Genomic DNA, 26,355 nt, shown 5'->3' with positions numbered 1-26,355 from the left:
CAGCACAGGCCCGTTGCCGCCCATGTGTGCTACTGAAAGAAAACTCACAGGGGCGCCTGGTGGCTCAGTCCGTGGAGCATGTAACTCACGGTCTCAGGGTCATGAGTTCGAGCCCCACATTGGGTGTAGAGATTACTTAAAAATAAAAAATATATATTTTTAAAGATTTTCATTTTATTTTATTTATTTTATTATTTTTTAAGATTTTATTTATTTATTTGAGAGAGAGAGAATGAGAGAGCACATGAGAGGGGGGAGGGTCAGAGGGAGAAGCAGACTCCCTGCCGAGCAGGGAGCCCGATGTGGGACTCGATCCAGGGACTCCAGGATCATGACCTGAGCCAAAGGCAGTCGCTTAACCAACTGAGCCACCCAGGCGCCCTATTTTATTTATTTTATTTTTTTTTTTATTTTTATTTTTTTTTAATATTTTATTATTTATTTGACAGAGAGAGACACAGCGAGAGAGGGAACACAAGCAGGGGGAGTGGGAGAGGGAGAAACGGGCTTCCCGCGGAGCAGGGAGCCTGATGCGGGGCTCGATCCCAGGACCCCGGGATCATGACCTGAGCCGAGGGCAGACGCTTAACGACTGAGCCACCCAGGCGCCCTATTTTATTTATTTTAAATATTTTATTTATTTGAGACAGAGAGAGAGAGAGAGCACAAGCAGGGGGAGCAGCAGAGGGAGAGGGAGAAGCAGACTCCCTGCTGAGCAGAGAGCCCTACGTGGGACTCGATTCCAGAACCCTGAGATCACGACCCGAGCCGAAGGCAGACACTTAATGGACTGAACCATTCAGGCACCCCAAAAATAAAATCTTTTAAAAAGAAAAAAAGGAATAAGGTTGGGTGGGCACCTGGGTGGCTCAGTCGGTTGAGCATCTGCCTTTGGCTCAGGTCATGATCTCAGGGTCCTGGAATTGAACCCCGCATTGGGCTCCCTGCTCCGTGGAGAGTCTGCTTCTCCCTCTGCCCCTCACCCCACTCTTGTGCTCTCTCTCAAATAAATAAATAAAATCTTAAAAAAATTTTTTTTAAGGTATAGGGATGCCTGGGTAGCTTGGTTGAGCGTCTGCCTTCAGCACAGGTCATGATCCCAGGGTCCCGGATTGAGCCCCGCATCATCAGGCTCCCTGCTCAGTGGGGGGTCTGCTTCTCCCTCTCCCTCTGCCCCTCCCTCCCGCTTGTACTCTCCCTTGTGCTCTCTCAAATAAGTAAAATCTTTTTAAAAAATTTACCTCATTCTTTTTAATGGCTTCATGACATGTATGACTATACCTTAATATTTATTTATTTAAAGATTTTATTTATTTATTTGAAAGAGCAAGTGAGTGAGTGAGAGAGAGAGAGAGAGAACAAGCAGGGGGCTGGGCAGAGGGAGAAACAGACTCCCCACTAAGTGTGGAGCCAGACATGGACCCTGAGATCATGACCTGAGCCAAAATCAAGAGTCGGACACTCAACCGACTGAACCACCCAGGTGCCCCAAAAGAGGTAGATTTTTATGTCTCAGTATCTTTTTTAAGTTCATTTATTTATTTATTTATTTTTAGTTATCTCTACACCCAAGGTGGGGCTCGAACTCACAACCCCGAGATCAAGAGTTGCATGCTCCACCGACGAAGCCAGCCAGGTGCCCCGTATCAACATTTTTTAAATGTCCAAAATATAGTATTAATTGAAAAAAAGCAATGGCAAAACTGCGTATTTTCTACCATTTCAAAACTTCTTACATATATACACACATGTAGGGATGTGTGTGTGTGTCTATTCATAGAAAAATCTGAAATACAACTGGGACCAATTGAAAACTGGAGGACTTATATCTTCATTTCCTATGCGCTGTTTGAACGTTTTAAAATGAAAATGTTATTACCGTATAAGCAGAACAAAGAGCACACATGCCCACGTGCGTATATATATATATACACTTTTTATTTCTAGGCCGATTTTAAGGGCATTATTGCAGGAGGCTTCCTGATTCTTTGGCCTATTTGCCATGCTCTCCTCCTCAAACTTCCCGAATCCAATCACCAAACTGCTATCAAAGAGGATTTTCCTAAAATGCAAGTCAGATGGTGCTACCAATGTTGTTAAGGATGCTTAAACTCTCATAGCCCCGGGGATGAAAGGCGAGTTCTGTGAGATGCAGTCTGGCAGTCTCTCCTTGGACTGACCTTGTACCATCTCCTCCCCCCTCCCATTGCACCTGCCACCCCAGCCATCCTCTGTCAGCCGCGTGCACCCGGGCGCGCCACCCGGTTCCCAGCTTTGCTGTCCTGCCTTTCCACCCCTACTCCCCATTCCTCCCCCGCCCCCACCCCCACTTTTGACCCCACTGATGTCAGTTTATCCTTTAGCTGATGTCACTTCTCTGGAAAATCCCTGAGATTGGTGTTAGGAGAGGAAGATCTCTTCAAATATCTCTCTGCTCCACAATCTCCACATTTTAACACACTAACCACTTGTCAGTTTCCTGTCTACATGTTAACACTCGATCATCAGGAAGATTCTAGAAAGGTGGGCCTTCACCTTGCTCGCCACCCTCTCCCCAGCCCCTGGCACACTGACAATCCATAAGCACTCAATAAATATTAATTTAGCTAACTACAACATTCAATCTTCTCAAACTCTAAAACTTGGAAAGAAGGCAAAAGGATAACTAGTTGTCCTTTTATTTATTATTTTTTAAAATATTTTATTTATTTATTTGACAGAGAGAGAGAGCACAAGCAGGGGAAGTGGCAGGCAGAGGGAGAAGCAGGCTTCCCGCGGAGCAGGGAGCCCGACGCAGGGCTCGATCCCAGGACCCCGGGACCATGACCTGAGCCGAAGGCAGCTGCCCAACCGACTGTGCCACCCAGTCGCCCCTCTAGTTGTCCTTTTAATATCAAAGGAAAAAAAAAAAAAAGGGCTTAAAGGCACAACTGGGTGTACACTGAAGCAGAATAGGGGGTCATTCTCTGCCATCCATGTGACAAGTATGATTTGGGGGACATTCCAAAGGGCCTGGGACCCACATCTCACCCATGCCTGGAAATAATCTCCCCTCCTGAGTAAGCAGTGATGGACCTTGAGTTACCTGGACATCAGTCACTGGGGCGTGGATATTAACACGACAAACGTGCCAACGTGGATGCACACATTCATCTTACTCTCTGGCTGCTCCCAGCAGAGACCAGCCGTGATAGGTAAGTTCTACTGTGAGGAGAGCCCGAGGAAGGAAACGTCGGCAGTGCAGACCCCTTCCTAGAAGGGGATAACCCCGAAGTGAAGGGCCTATGTGGGTATTAGGGGGAATTCTCCGTGACTGCCTGCTTCCTACAGGTCTTGGGCCAGCCAAAGTGTGGCAGGGGCGGAGGCCAGAATGGGTGCTCTTTTTTTTTTTAAAGATTTTATTTATTTATTTGACAGAGAGAGACACAGCGAGAGAGGGAACACAAGCAGGGGGAGTGGGAGAGGGAGAAGCAGGCTTCCCGCCAAGCAGGAAGCCCGATGCGGGGCTCGATCCCAGGACCCTGGGATCATGACCTGAGCCGAAGGCAGACACTTAATGACTGAGCCACCCAGGCGCCCCCCAGAATGGGTGCTCTTATGTGAGCACACAGTGGTCAGTGGCCAATGAGGCCCAGGCCAGGGCTCCGACTCTGGAGTGCTGGAATGCTACTGGATTCCATGCACACATTCCTGATTCCCCACTGCCAAAATGTGCCATGGCATGTATCAGAAGAGAACTTAAAACTATTGATGGTGTAGGAGGAATTTCAAGGCCTTTCTTGAGCTACAAAGACAAGGCTGAGAACCTGTTCCAGGCCATCCTAGCAATGGGGACACGACTGTAATGCACAAAATGTGACAGCTTGGAGGGTCTTGGGGCACTTTTCCCACCCACCTTCCAGCTCCCAGAGAGGAAGCCGGGTAGCTGCCCGTCACCGCTGGCCCTCCCAGCCCCCTCCTGTGGCAGCGGGTCAGCTCCACCACTACAGCAATTCGTAAGCATGGGATCATGCTCTCCCTTCTTTTCAGGAGTTGGATGGCAGAGACGAAAAGCCTCCCACTTCTGCCTTTTCAGAAGACAGGACGTCATCTGCACACATAAATCGGAGCGGACGGCTAAAACTCGCTGGGCTGGGCAACCCTTGCCTTCCATGTTCTCAGTTCATTACCTTACCAATTAACAAGGACAAACACGCCCGGCCTGGAGAGCTTCTTCCAGGGCTCAGACTAATTCTGCAAGCGTGGGGCTTGGTGGCCCTTCTGAGACCTGCAAAGCCTCCCTATTCTCACTCTGGGTTGTCAACCCTCCTTTTTGGACAAAGCAGCAGAAAACACTCAGAAAACGGCTCCTGGACAGAGGCTGAGCCAGCCGGGAGGTGGGGGCCCACATCGTGTCGAGACTGAATTCATGCTTTGCCCTTGGGCGTGCTGGCGCCTGGCCTGGCCCTCAAGCCACATGCTAGAGCCACAGGTCTCTAGAGGCCCCTCTGCCCAGCTACGGACCCAACACCAGGCGGCTTCTCCCAGACTCAGCTCCAGGCTGAATTTCTCCAGCTGAATCGTCTGCACAGAAAACCAGGGTGCTCTCAGCCCTGCCAAGTTGCTTCGCCTCCGATGCAGGCCCCCTGGGCGCCGTCTATTTTAACGTATGGACTTTGTGGCCATGGTTCGCACTGTTTCCTTGCTGGTGGTTTCCTCCCCGTGAATTTTCCGTTCCCAAGTACCCATTTGCTTCTTGGAACAGACTTCGAATGGTCCTGGCTGCCTTGGCGGGGCCTTCCTCCTTTCCTGGAGGGCAACTCCACGAAGACCCTTGTCTCTGCAATCCCAATGGCCAGCAGCAGCTCCCTGAGGCTGGCCTCCTTGCCAGTTTGGTGGCTTCTCCCTGCCCGAAAGACATTCACAGCCCAGAGACCTTCCAAGCCACAGTCCGCTGAGCACCAGGGTGGAGGCATCAGGGCCCATCGCCATGGCAACCCTTGGCTTCCCAGGCCGGCCCAACCCATTGTCTGCCTGGCAGCTGGGCTCAGTTGTTTGCTGACTCCCAAGACTTTGCTTACTCAGCTCCCAGCATTCCCAGATGGACCTGCTGCCCCTCGCCTCCAAGTGGGTTTTTCAGACTGCCCTCCAGCCACCCTCTGCCCCACTCTTCCCCTGGCCAAGCCTTGGAAATCTTTCCACTTAGCAAAGTGTTTCTGAAGAGGCCCCTTACAGGACAGGCGGCCCCTGTATTTATTTTAGCCGCCGCTCAGGCTCGGCTGGTCGGCCAAGGCTCGCTCCCTCCGCCGGGCCAGCGCGGGGAGAGTGAGGACGGGGCTGCTGAGCACGCACTTGCTGAGGCAGCGACAGGCAAGGCCCCAGGCTGGTTCTCCTCTTTTAATTCGAACTTCTCCGACAGCAAAACTCTTCTTTCTAACACACTCTCAAAGATGGTACAGAAAAGACAACGCATTTTCTCTTAACTTACATCCTTGGGCCCAAAATTAAACTCCCACCGCACTCAACACTGAAATGGAGGGGCGCCTGGGTGGCTCAGTCAGTTGAGCGTCCGACGCTTGGTTTTGGCTCAGGTCATGATCTTGGAGTTGTGGGATGAGTCCTGTGTCGGGCTCCATGCTCAGCGGGGAGCCTGCTTGAGGATTCTCTCTCTCCCCCTCTGCCTCTCCCCCCATTCACGCTCACAGTCCCCCCGCCCAAAGTAATAAATAAATCTTTAAAAAAAGTACTGAAATGGAAAAGAGCACAGGCATTTGCTGAGGTTTCCTGTCTTCCCCACTCTGGCACCCAGATTCCACCTTCCAATGCTTTATTTTCCCCAAAGTTTTTGCCATAATTTCTCCTATGTGTTTAAATAACTTCCTGGAATAAAATGGTCTATCTATATATGTAACAAAATTACACAATTAAATTCATGTTCTCAAAAATATTTAATGATATAGAAGTTCATGAGTTAAGTGAAAAGAGCAGGATTAAAAAACCACACATGCGGCAGGACACTGATTTTATAGCACACACGCACACACACACACACACACACACACACACACACACACCACTCAGAGCAACACCAGACAAGACTGTGTCACGTCAAGAACAGTGATTACCTACGTGGTGGCGACCGAAAGTCACTTTCTACACGTGCGAACTATTCGTACACCTTTAAAAGCAGTTACGCAGGGGTTTCTGAAGAACTGCCAGGAACGGGGACTAACGGCAGACCCGGAACCGACCCCCCAGAGCTCTGACAACAGCACACTGGGCTGCAACATGCCTGAAGGGAACCGTGCCCAGAGGCAGGATGGGAAAGACGGCTGTGGATTTAAACATTTAGTTTCTTCTTCGTCCCAATGTGACTGTGAGGAATACAATCTTGGTCCCTGCCTTCTCGGGGTACTGCCCGCCACGTGCAGACAAGCCTCGTGTACCCCCCACCAGGCACCCCGAGGAACGGCCACCAGCCCATCTTGAAGACGCCAACAGGCTGAGGTCGACTGTCTCCTGCAAAGTCACACGGCTGACCAGGGCCCCTCAGGATTCCAACTCAGAGCTCTAATATCAAAGCCTACTGCCTTAATCACTATATTGCCACATCCAAACCTGAGGGATAAAACTACCAATTAGACAATTAAAACAAAAAAACACCACCATCTGGCACAAGGAAAGGAACCTGGGCCTGCATCTCGAGGCACTCACCCCCCACGGGGCAGAAATCCCAGGTGTGGCATGGAGGGAGCCACCTGTCCCAGGGGTCCTGGCCCAGGCCTCTCCCAGACCGACTTCTCAGATAGTGACGGCACCTGAAGGGCCCGCTCAACCATCCTTCTCCCCCTTCTCGTTTCCAGGCCATGCTTTCGAGGGTCTGCCACTTCCTGCCCCCAGGCCCAACAGAGGACAGCTGGGAACTGACCTTTGTTTACGAACTAAAACCCCAGAATCCAAGAATCTTGTCATTTATTTTCACATCTATCTTTCCTTAAAGGAATCTCTTCTAAAGAACTGGCTTTAAAGAACCACAAAATCAGCAACTAGGGTTTCAAGTTCTAAGTCATGTTATTTCTTTTTCTTAAAATAAGCATGGGCTACTTTGGAAATCACACACACACACACACACACACACACACACACACACGAGATTGAGTTTTTGTTAAGAATAACTCAAGTGTAGAACTTACCACCATATTCTGAACCAAAGGATGACAGAAATGACAAAAAGCCCCAGCTGCTGATGTCGACAATCACAGGGACAGACATCCAGGGGGGATGGCACGGCTGCGCGTCTGACCAGGGCCCCTGAGCTGGCCACAGAGCCAAGTCTCCAGGATGCCTGAGCCCTCAGGAAATCCCAGGCAGCCCTCCAGACCAGCGGCTGGCAGCTCCCTCTAGTGGCAATGCCTGCCTCCTCCACATGCATGGCCCTCAAGAGAGCAGGACATCAGGCCCAAGGCAAGCCTGCATGGAACGGAATGCTGGGGCACTGCTTTCATTCCTCCTGAGACCTGCCGCCCGGGACCTAGACTGAGTATCGCTGATGATGGCAGATTGTCAAAATTCTTGGCAAGACCAAGACAGAAAACATGCACAAGGTAAATTTAGATATAAATAAGACGCAACGAAGTTAGACCTTAAACAGTCTCTAGGGAATCAAAACCAACCCTGGGGGGTGGCAGAGTTCCAGGGAGGACGTGTAAGCGTGGGTCTGAGATGCCGAGGGGCCACCAGAAGAATCAGGACAAAAACCGACAGTTTAAATGAAGAGACGTTAAAACCCACATCCGAATAACCAGCCTTCCACATAATCTGTAGGAAGCTGAATCCATGAGTTTGAAATGCTACCTCAGTAAGACTCTCACAGATTTAAACGCACAAATGACGTGACCCCACCTGATATCCTTGGTTACCAAAATCACTTCTGACCCTGGAGGATCAAGAATTGTGACAACCAGGGAGAAGACAAACAATGGGTTTCCATCATTTCCCCCAAAGCCATCCGGAAGAACAGCATCATCACCGGCCTCCTGTCCCCCCTTGGAGAAAGCGCTAAATGGCAGACTCATCTGCAGGTGCAAGTTCTGGTCCAGCTATAAAAGGCAAGATGGGGCTTTCCAGGCGTTGCTCTGCTGGTCCTTCTTCCAAACAGCCTGGTGTCCAGCGCTGCCCACAGCGTGTCCTTGGTCTCAGGTGAGAAGTCAATTAGGACAGAGCTCATTCTAAAGAGACCACAGGAAAGGTTTCCTGGATTTGAGAGCAATTCTTTCAGCATAAAGTCATCAGATGAAAAAAACCCAAAAAACGAATGGCTCTTGAGTCCAAACGTTTTATCTATGAAACCTTGATTACACTGAATAGACCGAACGTGATCTTTGAACACTGGACCATGGGAATGAAAGTGTGTATGGACGGCATCAGATAAGCAAGGGATGAGCATGACCCCCGGCAGTGACCGTCCACAGGCAGACCCTGCTGCTGGGACCTCCTGCCTGTCTGTCATCGATGGGCGAGGACCAGGGGAGCCCCCACATCCTGTTATGCTTGCAAGCCCGCTGGCCGGCCCTCCTTCCTCTTTGGTAGATTTTTGTGGCCCCAGTTTCCCTATTTTTATTCAGATTCCAACAACCAGGTCTTTGAAGAGCTTTGTGAGGAATCAACAGTGTTCTCTCTGTTTTAATGGTGTACAAACTTCTCCCTGAAGCTTTAACCCTTTAGAAAATAAAACAGTAAGTATGAAGAAGCATACAGGACACTAGGGCAAAACTCTAGGTCATGGAGCTTTCAAAAGAGTTAAACTGACTCTAGATCCACGAGTTACACAAGAAACACTGTTTGCAACCTAAGTGCACCATTCCCTGCCATCGCCATCAGTCTGACTTCAGGCTGGAGACGGAGTCCAGTTTTCCGGTAAAAGCTCCTTCCCTTACTATGACGTCAGTATCAGTTTATTTTTCGATAGAGTTTGGGTTTTGGGTGTACTTTCTCTTCACGTGTCTCCTCGGTTTCTCTTGCTCCAATTTTCTCTGATGCTCCAGGAAGTTTAAAGTTATAATCTGTGGTGATGTAAGGTATTGTCCCTTCGAGCCCATGCTGAAACAGAAACATGAAGAAAACGTATGGAAACACCCCAAATACTGCCAATTAGAGTTTGCAGCATTTCATTTCTTCCCCAGAAAATACTGTGAAAAGGGAGAGTCTGAGTGAGGTCCTTGCACTCCTAAGACCTCTGGTCCCCCTTCCTGCAGAGGGTCCACTTGACCCAACGGCCCAGGTACAAAGGTGACTGCCGCCTTTCTGTCCAATTCAACTGCACAAACACATCGACCAGCACAAGAGTGTGAGGGGGAGGCGTGGCTGCGCCTCTCTCTCAAACAAGTTAAGCAGCTAAGAGGGGAGAACATCCACTGCCTCCCCACGCCACCACACAGATGTCCTCAGCCAACATGACCTTCCCGTGACCTTCTCACAGGTGCACCCACAGACCGGCGTCAGGAAGGAGTCATCCTGGGGAGACCACCTCTGTTCTCCCCTCCCATAACCTACTTCTGGGATAATGGCTCTACCACGGGGCTCCTGGCCACGAATGATGGCAATTCATGGCCATGGGCCTCTGAGACCACCCAGACACTCCATTTGCCTCGTTCAGCCTCTCCAACAAAGTGTGGAGTTCCCGCACAATAACCTGTCCCCATGACGCTCTCTGGCTACCCCCAGGGCTGCCCCTGGGAGTGGCACTCACTTGGCTCTTGAAGACACACTGTGGAATGGAAATGGCTCCGACCAGCAGACAATTCACATTTCTTAGCTCCTCCGGGGGCACAGGAGTGAGGATGTGGTAAAGCCTCTTCTCCATGTCGATCCCTCTACAAATTCCTTGAAGACACAAAACACACACAAATAATCCTTTCTGGAAGATATTATACCTCCCTACCACTGAGAATTGTAGAATGGCTTTTAAAATAAGAATTTCAATTTCAACTGTGTTTTGCTTTGAAAATATAAAGTTTCAAGAGATGGGAGAACTTGACTACTCTTGGTCAAGACTCGTCAAATCTCCCATCTCTTGGAACCCTTCCCCTTGTTCAGCCGTGAGCAACCAAAGTGGCCAAAGTCCTAGACTGTCTCAAATCAGGCATACCCAGGCCAGGAAGAAAAGCCACCGTGCGGAACACGTGAACGACTCAATCCTTCCCCGTCCTCAACTCCTTCTTCACGGTCTGTACCAGGTGACACAGTTTCTGAAGTAGTATTGTCGAACTCAGAAACGTGTATTTGATTACCTAAGAGTTTTGCTAATTTTCGGTTACATAGGTCCAGCACCCTTCCAGAAACAAACCCTGACATTTATTGACCTCAATGAGCCAGGGGGACAATCACGTGAGGTAGGCTTGGCGAAGGAGGAAGGGCCCAAACACGGCCAGGCCAATGGTCCTGGGCCTGAGTGATGGGGGCACCAGAACGTGACATACATCTGTCCTCAGATCATCCGAAGGTGCCAAGCCCAGCACAGAAACGGTGGCCCTGACTGGCAGAGTAAGAAGAGATGAGACAGAGAAATCAGACAGGTTTCGGAAACAAGCTACCACCCCTGCTAGGGGGTCGGATGTGTTGAATGAAGGCAAGGGGATGCCAAGGTAGACCCAAAGGTCTGGCGTGAACACCAGAGTGAATCTTCCAAGGACTCCTCACAGGCCTGGGAACAGGAGATGGTGCAGGGTGGAGGGGATTTGGGGAGAAAATTAGGACCTCAGTCTCGGACCTAAGTCTCAGATGCCGGTGAGATACCCAAGTGGAGAAGCGAGCTGGGCTTGGAGTTCAGACACACAGTCGTGCTACAGAGATCCTGTGGGAAGTCAGCCTAAAGATGGATGGAGGGCCCTAGCAGATGGACAGATGGCCTAGGGAAAACATGTCAAGTGACAAGAAGGCCATGACCAGGCCCTTAGGAATCTTGGCAGGAGAAGCAGAGAAAATGCTGCTTCTTTCCTGCCCACCAGCCCCCAGGCACACTGTCTAGAAGCCAGAGACACTCTGACCACTCCAGCCGAGAGAGAGATCCAAGGTCAAGACCAGCCACATACAGTTGGAGAAGGGGATTGATTTCAGTAGGTATATAGACATGTTTTACTTTCACTCACCAAACCCCAAACAATCACAGATTGGAGTCTGGGCGAGTAGGATGGGACCATTTGCGTATCCTCTGACATCATCCAGGATCTTGCAAAGACCAACCCAGCTGGCATTCACAGCGTATAATATATGGGTAGGAGCGACATCAGCATGAATAATCCGGAGTGCAACCGCATTGAAAGGGACCTGGAAAATAAATGTGCACCTCCCTCTATTAATTCTACTGGAAAGGCTACTTTTAATTTTTACAAGTTGACTAGGCAGGTATCTGAAGTTATATTGGCCAAACTGCCCACCAAAAAGTATCTAAACAGAAATGCTAACAAACACTGGTCAGTGTTTCACTACTTTAATACAGAGTACCTAAGAAATTCATACAAAGTTCTTCGCCAGCCAACACTTGCTAGAAATCCAAACTGATGCCTGGAACTTTCTTATCTAAAGAGACACATTAAGACACAAATCTGAAGATATCCTAAATGCGTTAAAGTCAGGGGGGACTGAGAAAACCCCACTCGCTGAGAGGTCTCCTAATGTCAGAAAGCAAACCTCCATTCAGTGGAAAAAAGCCTCCATCTATTCTCTATGTAACATACTGAATTAAGAAAAATGGATTGAACTCCAGGAGCACAAGATAAACACAGTGGAGCCTTGAACAACACAGGGGCTGGAGGCACTAACCCCCCACCCCATGCAGTCACAGATCAACAAATAACTTCTGGCCACACCCCCCCAAAATAACTTAACTACTAAGAGCCTCCTGTTGATCAGAAGCCTTCCCAATAACATAACAGTCAATTAACACATACTTTGTGTGTTGAGTGTATTATATACTATATTCTCACGATAAAGTGGGCTGGAGAAAAAAAATGTTATTTAAAAAATTACAGGGAAGAATACATTTACAACACTAGACTGACTGTATTTATCAAGAAAAACCCTGCATATAAGTGGACCCGTGCAATTGAAACTGGTGTTGTTTAAAGGTCAGTTGTAACTACCTTTAACGTGTAACTCTCTGGGTAATTCCCGATTTGTAAAGTACAAAAGTATTTTGTTATACTGTTTAGATCCCAAAACCAAATTTGAAATAGCAAAAGGCAGATGCAATTACTGGTAGATAAGCTTCAAGTTCCACTGTAGAGCATCTCTGAGTAAATGACCCCATTGACCAAAAGTTCATTCAACTAACTGCCTGAGATTCTCCAGGAGATATCTCACCATCAGGCCTGGGAGACACGTCCTCGTTGGCCAGCCCCACTGCTCCTGCCTCAGGAGTGCCTCCGGAGTGTGACCGCAGGCCAGGGTCTCCACCTGCCTGTGCCCGTCGCCAAAGCTGTAAACAGGGAATGAAAGAGCCTCTCTCTCACTGGGCTGCCACGAATCCATTGAGCTGTTCCATCTCAAGTGCTTAGCAGAACGCCCAGCACACAGGGAGTGCTTAGTATGGACAGCAGAGGGTGAATACTCTGGGCTCCAGTCCCAGCCCAAACTTTTACTAGCCACCTCGGGCAAGCTGACTCAGTGTCCCTGACCTCAGTTCTAGCATCTGTAAAATGGGGTAATAACAAAGCCATTGTGAGTAAAGAAGTTAACAGGCTTAGAACTGAGCACAGCAGAGGGTAAGCATTTAGGAAATGCCACCTATTGCTATTTTAATCTTTTGTCATCTGGAATTCTAATATCATGGTGGTTTCTTCCCAAAATAATTCTAAGGAGCTAGGATTCCAAGATGCAAATACTCTGGTGCTAGAATCCATCTTTTTTTTTTTTAAAGATTTTATTTAGGGGCACCTGGGTGGCTCAGTCGTTAAGCATCTGCCTTCGGCTCGGGTCATGATCCCGGGGTCCTGGGATCGAGCCCCGCATCGGGCTCTCTGCTCAGCGGGGAGCCTGCTTCTCCCTCTCCCGCTCCCCCTGCTTGTGTTCCCTCTGTGTCTATCTCTGTCAAATAAATAAGTAAAATCTTAAAAAAAAAAAAAAAAGATTTTATTTATTTGAGAGAGAAAGAGTGAGAGAGCACAAGCAGGGGGAGTGGAAGAGAGGGAGTGGAAGAAGCAGGTTCCCTGCTGAGCAGGGAGCCTGATGCGGGGTGCAATCCCAGGACCGTGGGACCATGACTTGAGCCGAAGGCAGACGCTTAACCAACTGAGCCACCCAGGGGCCTCTAGAATCCACTTTTGACAATAGTATGAAATGCTTTCAAGAGTGGTTTCCGGGGGGCGCAATCGGTTAAGTGTCTGACTCTTGATCTCAACTCAGGTCATGATCTCAGGGTCGTGAATTCAAGCCCGGCATTGGGTTTCCACGCTGGTCACGGAGCCTACATTTTAAAAAAATAACAACAACAATAACAAAAGAGTGGTCCCCAGATGCCAGGAACCACTGCGAACACTCACTGAGCCCATACAACCATCCTCTGAGGTCTGGCACAGCCTCCTTTCTCCAGGTAAGACATGGACTCACACACAGCTAAAGAGTGGGAGCACTGGAGCTGGACTGCCCGGTGCCACCTCTGGGGTCAGGCAGAACATCATAATAACCAGCACGGAGCACAGTCGTGCCCAATGCAGGACAGCAGCTAGGAGCACGGACTCCCGAGCTAGATTACTCGACCTCCCGTCTGTAAACTGAGGCAGCTACAGAACCTACGCCCCAGGGCCGTTCTAAGGATAGGACGAGCGAAGCATCATAGAGTGGCTGGAGAACACACACAGGAAGCCCCACGAGGGCTCGTTACATCCACAGAGAATCCCTCCTCCAAGGCGGTTACCTGATAGGGCGTGAGACCGTGCAGAGGACAAAGGGGTCTTGGCACTGGGGGCTGCAGCTGGCCGAGGTAACCCAGCACCGCCAGATCTCGAAGGACTTTGTTATGCGACTCTCTGCAAAGTAAATCAGAATGAAGTAAATAGAGATTTAACCTCAGAAACAGAGTCCATTGGTCATTACACAGGTTACGTGTAGAGAGATCACACATTCCCACCTTAACATCTGCAGACCCTTTCTATAAACCCACTGGAGAAACATGACATGTAAAGACTCTCCTTCAATAAAAGCTCTTGGCAACCAGAGCTGAAGGCCACCTCTGGATACGGGTCTTCCTCAATTTACAATGGAGTTCCATCTTCATTCACCCACAAAAAGGGGAAAATATCAGATGTCGAAAATGCCTTTAAGACACCTCGCCTACCAGGGGCGCCTGGATGGCTCAGTCGTTGAGTGTCTGCCTTCAGCTCAGGTCATGATCCCAGGGTCCTGGGATCCCTGCTCAGCAGGAAGCCTGCTTCTCCTTTCCCACTCCCCCTGTTTGTGTTCCCTCTCTCGCTGTGTCTGTCAAATTAAAAAAAAAAAAAAAGAAAGAAAAAAGACACCTTGCCTACGGCACGTCACAGCTTAGCCTCGCCTACTTTAAACGTGCTCAGGACACTCACATTAGCCTCCAGCCCGGCAGAATCACCTAACACAGAGCCTACGTTGTATGGGCGCAGAATGGCGTCTGTACCCGCGGCTCACCCTCCGGGCTGACCTGAAGCCCAGCATTAGGACAGAGGGTCATACCGCATCGTGCTTGCCCAGGAAAAGACCAAAATTCAAAGTACAGTTTCTACCGAACGTGTATTGCTTTAATACCAACGTAAAGTGGGAAAATTGAAAGTCACACCATCTTAAGTCAGAGACTGTCTGTGTTTCCATTGGGACAATAACAGCTCAGAAAAGAACAGATTCTCCTTCATGAACATACGGCTGTGAGACAGATTCAAAAACTCGTGGAAGACTTAGTCCTCTTAAGGAATTGAGGGAAAAGTCCTTGTTGAACTGAACAGAACTTCATTCTCCAGCCATGACAGTTTAATTACCTGTTTCTCGGAGTTTTCCTAAACGCAAAGTCCGACTGGACGCATATCAGCTTATGTCCAGTGAACACAACTGGACTGTCCTTTTCTTCGTCAGCAAATTCCAAACTCTCTGTAAACTCTGCCAGTTGGAAACCTCTGTCTCTGACTCTGGACTTGCTCTTGGTGTACAGGCCGTCCATATCATCCACATAGTCAGGGGTCAGGTTCGGCATGTATTTACTCCGGCCAGAACTGAACTGCACGACGTGGCTGGGAGACAGTAACCGGATGAGATCGATGAGAAGCAAAAGCCCTTTGTCTGTGAGGAGGAGGACACGGGCAGTTGGTGCGCTACTAAAACAGTGACACACTCCTACAAGAACATGGCACAGCTGTTCTGAGACAAAGAAAGGATCCCGAAGAAGAAATCTCCTAAAAACTGGGCTCCAGCTTTACTGCCTGAAGCCAAAAGCTTATTCACACGGCCCCACCTTTCCGGCCAGATGTGCCTTCCCAGGCTTACCTGACACCCAGCCCATTGTGTTGACGATGAGAGGGGACTCTTTCTTGTAGGAGCTGAACACATACTTTATTATCTCAATATAATTTTCATAGTTGTTTTTACAAGAAGGTTTCCCATAATATACCATTTTCTGTGGTGTCCTCTGGTGGGTGAAAGGTGGTCCTAGGAAGATAAAGGTAAGAGTTTGAATCTGTGACTATTTAAAAGGAGGTGAGGGTTTTTCTCCAGCCATCACCAGTGACAAAGATCCTTAGGAAATCAAAGACCATCCTACCAGACCATTCTACCACTAGGAATAGTTGTATCCCATTTTCAGAAATCTAAGCTTTCCAGGCATCTGGGTGGCTCAGTCGGTTGAGTGTCTGCCTTCTGCTCAGGTCATGATCCCAGCGTCCTGGGATCGAGCCCCCCATCGGGCTTCCCTGCTCAGTGGGGAGTCTGCTTCTCCCTCTGCCTCGCTTCCCTGCTCATGCTCTCTCTCTCTTAAATAAATAAAATCTTAAAAAAAAAAAAAAAAATCTAAGCTTTCAACTTCATACAAAGACATGCTCATTTTTACATATAGTTAATCCCAATTCTGTCCTAATATGACCATTCACTCAACAAACATTTACTGAGCACATGTAACACTCTGAGCATTGTTCTAGATACTTAGGATACACCTGTGAACAAAGCAACACCCATCCTTATAGGGTTGACGTTCTAATGAAAGGACAAATAAGAACAAGGGCAATCACTTGCTGGAATCTAGCACTTACTATGTCCCATCTACTTCACATGTAGTCTCTGATGTTCATAAAAACCCTATGAGGTAGGTAGTGTTACTATCTCCATTTTTAACTTGACCAAGGTCACACAGCGAGTAAGTATCAGTTGGGCTTGAACTCAGGTGAGCCAACTCCAGGGCAGATGCTCCTAACTGCAGCACCGGTCTGTCAAGGCTGAGCCAACTCCCCTCTCTGGTTGGGGCTGGGAACTCACTCAGCAGGCTGGTGACCAGGATCACATGCCAATAGTTGGCAGGGCGAGGGCCTTGGTTAATGTGGTTGGTGCAAGGCCACCTGGGACAGGGCTGGTGAGGCTCCCCTCAAGGGTGGGGTACAGGGATTTGGGGCAGCCCACAGCTGAAGAAGTGGCCTGCACAGCAGAGGGACTGAACAAATACAAAGGCTCTGAGTAAATATGTAAATACATGGAGAATAATCATAGAGACAGTTCTTATCATCAGAAATGAAACTTATAAATATGGGGGTGCCTGGGTGGCTCAGTCAGTTAAGTGTCTGCCTTCGGCTCAGGTCATGATCCCAGGGTCCTGGGGTTGAGCCCCGCATCGGGATCCGTGCTCAGCGGGGAGCCTGCTTCTCCCTCTCCCTCTGCCTGCCACTCTGCCTATTTGTGCTCTCTCTCTGTCAAATAAATAAATAAAATCTTAAAAAAAAAAAAAAGAAACTTATAAATATGGAAGGGGAAAGGCTAACTAGAATAAACCCGGGCTGTCAGACTGGAATCGGAATGATCGCAGTAAACTCGTGGCTCTTAATACACAGGGAACATACATAGAAAGAGATAGAGATGCAGTGCACATACACATACGTATGCATATGCCCATACATACACACGTATGTGCATGTATGGGTCTAAGCATGCATATACTTCCTAGCTCTGTCCACTGAGGGGAGCCTACAGTCACACCCCAGAAGAAATAACACACTTCATTACAGGCAGAGTGGAAAACGCTGGCAAACACTTATCTTAACCAAATGATCAGAGTTAACCTCTCTGGTAACAGGGCAAACTGACAGCTTGTTGATATGATGCACTGAGAACACAGCACCACATCTCAATCAAACCACAGGGACATTCGATAAATGTACTCTTCCAAACTGCCAAGGTCATAAAAGGTAAGAAAAGCTGGAGGGAATACTCCAGACTGGAGAAGACTAAAGATTTGCAAATACACACTGGGCCCGGGCAGGTGGCTGGAGGACAGAAGAGGGAACAGTACCAGGGCCGAATTGCTACCCTGACTTGGTGGCCGCATTATGACTACGTATCATAATGCGTCTTTGTCTGGGGAAACACCTGTTGAAATATCAAGGTGTGAAAAAGGAAAAGAAAAGTAAATGGACTAGGGAAAATGTAAAAGAAAAGAAGGAACAATGAAACCAGCTAGAAAGCAAAATCTAAACAAACAGTTTTGATAAAACTATAAAAACAGTATGAATGCCCTACCTATTTTTGTCAAAAAGTCGATTAAATCGACAACGAATCCAGCAACCTGATCTATCATCTGCTTAAAAGTCAACTAAACAGAATTATCACACAAGTATCCCGACAGACGCAGAAAAAGCACCTGACAAAGTCCAACACTTCCATGATACAAACGTTCCACACACTAGAAATAGAAGGCAGCTTCTTTAGCCTGACGATGGGGAACGACAAAAACCCGCAAATGACAGCATACTTCTGGTGAAGAACATTCCCTCTAAGGTGAGGAACAAGAAAGGAATGTTTTCTTCTATTCAGCACTGTACTGAAGGTTCCAGCCTGAGAGCGCTAGGAGACAAGAAAAAGAAATCAAAGGCATCCAGACTGGAAAGGAAGAGTGAAACTATTTCTATTCACAGATGATGATCTTCTATCTAGAAAATCCAAAAATATCCACAAGAAACCTACTAGAGCTAATATGGGAATTCAGCAAAGTTGCAGGTTACACAGTCAATACACAAAAATCATGTGTTTCTATACACTAATAGTGAACAATTTGTAAAAGAAATTAGGAAAGCAATTCCATTATGGTAGTAAGTGAAAGAATCCAACCCTTAGGAACTAATCTAACCAAGTGAAAGACTTACACACTGCAAACCACAAAATATTGCTAGAAGAGGGGCGCCTGGGTGGCTCAGTAGGTTAAGTGTCTGCCTTCCGCTCGGTCATGATCCCAGGGTCCTTGGACTGGGTCCTGCATTGGGCTCCCTGCTCAATGGAGGGAGGCCTCTGCCTCCCTCTCTGTCTCTCATGAATAAATAAATAAAATCTTTAAAAAGGTTGCTGAAAGAAATTTAAAAAGACTTAAGAAACTGGAAAGACATCCTGTGTTCATGTATAGGAAGATTTATCATTATTGAGATGTCAATGTCACCCAAGGTGAGCTACACATTCAATCAATGCAATCCCTACCAAAATTCAACAGCCTTTTTCGTAGAAATGGAAAAGCTGATCCTCAGATTCATACAGCATTGCAAGGGTACCAAATGGCCAAAACCATCTTGAAAAAGAATGAAGTTGGGAGCACTCACATTCCTCCATTAGCACAGAACTGGCATAAAGACAGACATACAGGCCAATGAAATAAAAGACAGGGCCTAGAAACAGGCCCTCATATGTATGATCAAATGCTTTTCCACAAGGGTGCCAAGACCATTCCACGGGGGAAAGGACAGTCTTCAACAAATGATAATTGGAAAACTAGACATCCACATGCAAAAAAATGATGTTGGATGCTTTCCCTATATCATATACAAAAATTAATTCAGAATGGACCAAAGACTTAAATGTAAGAGCTAAAACTTACAAAACTCCAAGAACATTAGAAAAAAATCTTTACGACATTGGACTTAGCAACTTTGTGGATATGACATCAAGGGAATGTCAACAAAAGAAAAAATAAACTGAAAAAAAAAGAAAAGGAAACTGGATTTCATAAAAATTAAGAACTTTTGTGTATCAAAGGACACCATCAAGAAAACGGAAAGAAAACTTAAAAGATGGGAAAAAATGTTTGCAAATTATTTATCTGGTAAGAGATTAACACTCAGAACATATACAAAGGACTCCTAAAACTCAGTAACAATGCAATTCAAAAAATGGGCGAAGGGCTTCACAGACATTTCTCCAAAGGTCTATAAAAGGCCCACAAGCACAGGAACAGAGGCTCAACACCATCAGCCATCAGGGAGATGGCAAATCAAAGCCACAGTGAGTTATCAGTGCACACGTGACAGGACGGCTGTGATCAAGATGACCAGATGTGGAGAAGCGAGAGCCCCTGCGGATGGGGATGCAAAATGCAGCCACTGTAAAAAACAGGCTGGCGGTTTCTCAAAAGGTTAAACACAGCGTTACCACACGGCCCGGAAATTCCCCTCCAAGTGTCCATCTGAAAAAACTAAAAGCAGAGACCTGCACAGGTATTTGTACGCTGATGTTCACAGCGGCACTATTCCCAGTAGCCAGAAGTGGCAAGAATCCCACTGTCCATCAGCAGCTGCACGCGTCAACAAAACGTGATCCATGTATACAATGGAATGATTCTCACCCACAAAAAGGAAATAAATTTTGATTATCTGCTACAATATGGACTATCTTAAAACACTTATGTTTGGAGGGTGCCAGGAATGGAGGAAATTAGGTGATGGGGATGAAGGAGGGCATTGTCGTGATGAGCACTGGGTGATGCATGGAAGTGCTGAATCACAGTACTGTACATGTGAAACGAATATAACACTGTGTTAACTGGATTGAAATAAAAACAAAAAAATAAGCAAAAATTAGAAAAACCGTTATGCTTAGTAAAAAAAAAAAACCCAAAACAGACACAAGAAGGACAAATAGTGTTTCCACTTACATGAGGTATGTGGAGTAGGCAAATTCATAGGGACAGAGACTAGGACAGAGGTTAGCAGGGGCTGGAAGGAGAGCAGGGGGGGCAAGTGTTCTCTAATGGGAACACCGTTTCAGGTCGGAATGATGAAAAAGTTTCGGATATAGGCAGTGGTGAAGGGTACAGAACACCGTGAATGCACTTAATGTCGCTGAATTGTACACGTATCGACAGTTAAAACAGTAAATATCATGTTGTGCCTATTTTACCATTAAAAAAAAAGGCAACATGGGACTTTGGTTTGGAGTCTGAACCAGAAAAAGTACATTAGTAGGATAACCAGTGAATTTTGAATAAAATCCATGGATTGGCTAATAGTATCATGTCAATGTAATTTCTTGGTGTACATCATTATACGTTGTTATTTTTTTTAAAGATTTTATTTATTTATTTATTTATTTGACAGAAATAGCGAGAGAGAGAGAGCGCACAAGCAGGGGGAGCAGCAGAAGGAGAGGGAGAAGCAGGCTCTCCGCTGAGCAGGGAGCCTGATGCGGGACTCGATCCCAGAGCTGCATGCTCCACCAACTGAGCCAGCCAGACGCCCCTTACATTTTTTTAGTTTTTTGTAAGATCATTATATTTGTTTTATAAAACCAAGACATCAAAGAAATGTGTAATACATACCTAGAACTGGCTCTGTAATATTAAGTAAAGAAATGCAACCTGGAGGCGTAAATTCTGTCTGTCCCAGATCACATTCCAAATAGTCAACGCAGGAAATACTGAAAATTTGAAAGGAATAAGAAAAATCTCAACTACCTTTACTCTGTCAAAAGAATAAATCAGATCTTACAGACTTTATGCAATACATAGGCACAATCCACCCTATGCAGCCTTTTAGGTAGAATGCTCCAAAGATGGCAATCAACATAAAAAAAAAGTAAAAAGAAAATGTGATGCAGGAATGGTCATAGTCCCCATTCGTAATATAGATACAACTTTGTCTTTCCAACTTTGTCTTTCCTAAAATCTGATCTTTAAAACACAACAAAATTGCTCCCTACTCTGAACCTCTGGGTATGGACAAACACAGATTCTGACACCAGGTGACTCCTCTTGCACACTCACTGATAAGCACGGTCAGTTCACCCCGAGAGGCCGATGTGCCTCACTCCAAAACACAGCCTAACAGAGAGTGCCGTCACTCCGCTGAGCTGCGTTGCATAGACTTGTAGATAATCTCTACTGAGAAGTCAAGAAGCATTCCCATCTAGTTTCTTCAATCAAAAATCCTATTTCATGACCCTAATCTAATAATGTATCTAAACAAAAATAAAAACACTCTTACCTATTTAACAACTGGTTAATGAGGTACCTATTAAATGTTGACTTTCCGACGTCCTGAGAGCCACAAACAAGAATGACAGGGCAGCCGTCTACTTCTTCTGGAGGCAAAACAAACATTGAAACCTCAAATTAGCCACCTTCGTTAGGGCTCTACCTGTAAATCGTGATCCTCTGAGGCCCTGGGGGATGAATGCTCCCTTCACCCCCAGGTATCACTCACCACAGGACACGGTGACCAACTCCTCCATGGCCGACAAGGCACTCTCTGTCAAACGAAGGCCGTTTTTCTTCTTCTCTCTTCTAATGCCAACAGACCTCAGAGCTAAATGTTCAGAGTTAATCTGGAAGGTTGGACTCTGAAATGAACAATTTAAGTTTTAAGAAAACATGAACACAAGTACACGTTTCTTCCTCCAGTTTTAAATCAGTAAGCCTCAAACAGTCGTGAGCTATGAAAGGTAGATCTGAGCCCACCCTCTCACCCCCACAGCCATCCCTTCAGTGAGTCTCATCAGCTGTTCCTTCAGTCGTCCGTACCTGTCCTCCTGGCTCACATGCACTTCCAAGCTGCCATCACCTCTGCAGGAGACCCCGAAGGAAAGGAAAACATGTGCGAGTTTAAAAAGCGACTGCCACAAGAACAATTCAAAAGAGACCACAGCTGTTGAACAGGTTGGTGCTTTAGAACAAAATCAAGGCCGTCTCCAAAGACATAAAGTAAAAAGACAACGAGCACATGCAGACCGGGCTGAAAGAACGTGGAAGTCAGGCCCACTAAGCCCGCGGGCGCTCTGCAGAAGTACCAGGAAGCCACCAACCAACCCAAGGAATGGAGGAGCAGGCCCTTGCTGCAGCTGGTGGGGCTCGAGGGAACAAGGCTTCCGTGGTGAAGAAGATCAATGAAGAGACCCATCCATGATCACCTCCTCATTCAATTCATCAACCCCAGGATAAAAACATCATAAAAGGAACAACAATCAGTCTGGTGTGTGACTTCCTATCAGCAACTCTAGATTCTAGAGAACAGTGGAGCAAGGCCTTCAAGGTTTTGAGGAAAAAAACTCTATACTGTGCTCAACTATCAATCATGGAGGCCAACATAAGAATATCTTATAAAATGAGATCATATAAAGTTCACTGTCTTGTATGAAAAAAATAACTCTAGAATGTATAAAAACACAGTGGGGGAGGGAAGTTACCCAAGAAGGAGCATAAGGAATATAAAGAGTGGTGGTGAAGTCCCAGAAAAAAAAATAAAGCTAAAAATGAATGAAAACAGTATTAACGTGTTTGGAACCTTCACTTGCAGGAGGCAAAGGCTTGGTGACACAGCTTTCCCATTTCCTTCTCCACGGCCCTCACCCAGCTACTGGCTCCGCACCAGACCTGTGCTCTTTGTCCAGCTCCTCTGAAGACTTCCTGATCACACACGCCTGGTTTTTCTCCAACATCACTGACCCCTACTTCTCAGTCTCTACTGCTCCCTCATCCAGACCTCTTCTTGGTAGCGCTGAAGGGCCATGACTTTGAACCCCCTTGTTTTTCTGTATCAACTCCCTTGGTGTTATTATCCCACCTCTCAGCCTTTGGGCCATTCTGCTGAAATTCCAACAGAATTCCAACATTCCAACGGAATGTCTAACAGGCAGGTCAAGGTGAACATTTAAATCTGCTCCTCCGGAGCGCCTGGGTGGCTCAGTCGTTAAGCGTCTGCCTTCGGCTCAGGTCATGATCCCAGGGTCCTGGGATCGAGCCCCGCTTCGGGCTCCCTGCTCGGCGGGAAGCCTGCTTCTCCCTCTCCCACTCCCCCTGCTTGTGTACCCTCTTACGCTATGTCTCTGTCAAATAAATAAAATCTTTAAAAAAATAATAAATAAATAAATCTGCTCCTCCCACAGTGCCTCCATCTCAGTAACACCCTGCACCCAAAAGCGTGTATTCCTTGGTTCTTCCCCACACCTCACATCCATAAGCCTGATAATCCTGCAGATCAGGCTCAATTTATGGCTCGTGGGGGACAATTATAGCAACAGAACTTGACTTTAAGAAATTAATAACACAGTCAGCAAAAATTTGGAGGCAAGAAAGAGAGAGATGGGAGAAATTATAAGTACACTGAAGTATATTCATAGAGGAAATCTGTACTATCTCAAGTTAATAAATCAAGATAAAAAGATAACCATTTAAAACATTCCAACAGGCGGGGCACCTGGTTGGCTCAGTCAGTAGAGCATGCAACTCTTGATCTTCGGGTCGTGAGTTCAAGCCCCATGCTGAGGGGGAGATTGTACTTAAAATTAAAAAAAAAAAAAATCTTTGGGAAAAACATAAATAAATAAAGTACAATTTCCAAAAGGCATTTAATCACCTACAATACGAAAGGATGGCTTTCACTGGGGAATAAAACTAACGAGGAAGGGGAGACAGTATTTTTCATGATACACCTTTCTACGCTATTTTACTGTGCACACATATGACATTGTGTACAACCTACAACACAACAGACAGACTGATTTTCCAAGGGAGCATCCTACAGCCAGCTGACGTGTGACTGTTCTGGTGAAAATAATTAGCAAAACTCCGAATGAAAACTAGTCCTACCTCTTGTACGAAAACGTAAGATAAACCTGGATGGCTGACTAAGAAGTTCACAGTGGAGGTTTTCAGTTGTTCTAGCATCACAATGGAACATAGAGGAGAAAAATTCTTCATCAACCAACATCTGTCATCTGTAAAAAGAAAAATAAACTACCTTAGAAATAGTAACTCCACTAAATTCTACACCATTTAGGACTACCTTCTTTTCAGCTGAACTGTCAACTTTTTGAGAGCAGGAATTATGTTCGAGAGCCTTCTTTAGGAAACCACACTGCATATCAGGAACACACCTGGCTGGAGAAGTCAATCCAGGTTTGCTTTTGCTACACAATAGCTAGCTGAGTGGTCTTAGGCCATTTTTCTCATCTGTAAAATGGTGAAAACAAGTTCCACTCAAGTTTCACTTTAAATAAACACAGAAAAGTGTGTAATGTCTAGGCAATAGGAAGGACCTAGAAATTGCAGCATTATAGTACACCCTCAGTAAATTATCCAGTTACTTTTCTTACCCCGATTAAGATGAGATCTGAGCAAAGCTCGGGCTTCCCTTTTCATCTCCTTCTTGCTTTTCTCAGGCATGGAATAATGAACTGCATTGATAGTCAATCGAGAGTGGGTGTAGGTAGAAAAGACATCTTGGGGAGGCTGGCCTTGGCTGATGGCAAAACCAAACACCTGCACTTGGCCATAGAGGCAAGTCACACGACAGATCCCACTAAAAGTAAAACCCTAGCAAGGAAGAACAAAGAAAGGAAAACATAACATTACAAATTCTGTTACTAGAGACTGAAATTTTCTAAACTTTTTTTTTTTTTAACTAAACTCTATGCCAGAGATGGGACTGGAAGTGACAAATTGAGATCAAGAGCAGCATGCTCCACCCACTGAGCCAGCCAGACACCCCCCCTTTTTTTTTCTTTTTTAGTTTTCTAAACTCTTAATTGCTATTCACATATCGAAGGGGAGGGAATTTCCAAGCAACAATACATTGTACTAGGTGACCATCAGGTACTTAATACCTCTAACCTAATTTCATATCCCAGGACAGCTACAGAGATGCTGGTGTATCCAGACACAGGAAGAACAAGGGGGTCCCATGAACTGGGCTCTGCTGTTCTCACGGATCCCTATCTCTACCAAGGCCCCCTGCCAGCCAAGTGTGTCCCATTCCTGGGTTTTCACTTTCCTCTCGCACTGGAGGAAATCCAGTGCAAGCAAGGGAAGAGCAAAGGACCTGCCTGGATTTGAATATTAGCTCTGCCTCTACTGTGTACCTTTTAGTAAGTTACCTAAGCTATAGCTCAGTTTCTTCGTCCGTAAATTTTCGGAAATAACGGTAATGACTCCATAGAGAGCTAAGAGTATTAAAAGTGTTCGTAAACCTCAAACACTGAGAACACAGAGCCTGGCACTTTCTAAGCACCCAGTGAATGTGATCTGGTAGTACTTACTACTACTGAAGTCCCTCTCAGCTCTGAAGACCTAGAATCCCACAACAGGGCCCTAGTTACCCCTGCTCAGCACCACCGCCAGGAGGAATGCGCTCGACCTGCGGCCGGAGAACTGCAGATGCGGCAAGGTCTTCTCCCAGCCCGCAAGTCCCGGCGCTGCGGCTCCTCCGGCGGGACCCACCTGCTCGAGCGGCAGCAGCACCAACGCGCGGCCCGGGCCGGCCGGCCGCACCGGCGGGATGGGGAGGCTCGCGGGGCCACTCGGGGCGGGGGCTGCGGCCGGAGCCGGGCTCGGGGCCGCGGTCTTGGGCCTCCGGGTCGCCGCGCGCGGCACCAGGCAGCCGCTCTCCCGCCAGTCCGCGCCGGCTGCCTGGGCTTGCAGCAGCCGCCGCCGCAGGCGCCTCCGGCCGCACCAGCGCAGGGTCCCGAGCCGGCGGCGGGGCCGGCGGCTGAGAACGAGCTGTGTCCGAGTTTTGCGGGCACGCAGCCACGTGGAGCGAAAAGGACCGCGCTTGAGCAGTAACTGCGAGTCCGCCATGCTGGCCACCGGCGCCAGCCGCGCGAGAATCTCGCGAGATCCACTCGCTCCGCCCCGCGGCCCGTCGAGAGGCTGAAAGAAGTGGCCTGGGTGCCGCGAGCGCCCTCTGCCAGCGGCCCGAGCAGCGCACCCGGGCCTCCGCCGGCCCCTCCGAGGCTCCCGCCGGCCTGGGGGCTTCAGGGGCGGCAGCCTTGGCCACACCCCGCCGGGCCGTCCCTCCGAGGGCTTCATTTATTTACATTATGCAAAAGCCCCACCCCGGCCAGATACCCCGCTTTGAGTCCTGGGCCACCTCTCCGGAAATCCACTTGGAATTTTTCTCGCAGAAAAAGAAC

At 47.4% G+C, this 26,355-nt stretch overlaps 1 protein-coding gene across 5 annotated transcripts; it reads right to left on the bottom strand.

The window, feature by feature from the left end:
• Nucleotides 1–5,912: 5,912 nt before the first annotated feature.
• NOL9 (nucleolar protein 9) lies at nucleotides 5,913–26,060 on the bottom strand. 5 transcript variants are annotated; one of them, XM_078073854.1, is made up of 12 exons: nucleotides 25,664–26,056; nucleotides 24,541–24,760; nucleotides 24,035–24,162; nucleotides 21,654–21,789; nucleotides 21,435–21,531; nucleotides 20,771–20,868; nucleotides 15,481–15,642; nucleotides 14,979–15,276; nucleotides 13,892–14,003; nucleotides 12,340–12,454; nucleotides 9,728–9,861; nucleotides 5,913–9,078 (listed from the first exon to the last, which is right to left on the bottom strand). In XM_078073854.1, exons 1-12 carry the CDS (start codon nucleotides 26,018–26,020, stop codon nucleotides 8,929–8,931), a joined length of 2,007 nt encoding a protein of 668 aa, XP_077929980.1. In that variant the 5' UTR covers nucleotides 26,021–26,056; the 3' UTR covers nucleotides 5,913–8,928. The 5 variants fall into 5 exon arrangements, 4 of the variants coding, with proteins under 4 accessions (XP_077929980.1, XP_035920453.1, XP_035920452.1 ...); XM_036064560.2 differs by lacking the exon at nucleotides 12,340–12,454 and adding an exon at nucleotides 11,127–11,304 and having other exon boundaries at nucleotides 21,435–21,528; XM_036064559.2 differs by lacking the exon at nucleotides 12,340–12,454 and adding an exon at nucleotides 11,127–11,304 and having other exon boundaries at nucleotides 25,664–26,055.
• Nucleotides 26,061–26,355: the final 295 nt, after the last annotated feature.

The sequence above is a fragment of the Halichoerus grypus genome, chromosome 5, assembly GCF_964656455.1.
Source record: "Halichoerus grypus chromosome 5, mHalGry1.hap1.1, whole genome shotgun sequence".
Taxonomy (NCBI): Eukaryota; Metazoa; Chordata; class Mammalia; order Carnivora; family Phocidae; genus Halichoerus; species Halichoerus grypus.
The sequence above is the reverse complement of the archived record's forward strand: the minus strand, read 5'-3'. Positions and strand labels throughout refer to the sequence as shown.

What these genes read in the sequence shown, in the direction of transcription:
- NOL9 (XM_036064559.2), bottom strand. Translation starts at nt 26,020, where the DNA reads ATGGCGGACTCGCAGTTACTGCTCAAGCGCGGTCCTTTTCGCTCCACG. An exon ending in TATTACAGAGCCAGTTCTAG is followed by an intron (nt 15,643 to 20,770) that starts GTATGTATTACA and finishes TTATCTTCCTAG; the next exon opens with GACCACCTTTCACCCACCAG. An exon ending in AGGAAAACTCCGAGAAACAG is followed by an intron (nt 14,004 to 14,978) that starts GTAATTAAACTG and finishes TTTACTTTGCAG; the next exon opens with AGAGTCGCATAACAAAGTCC.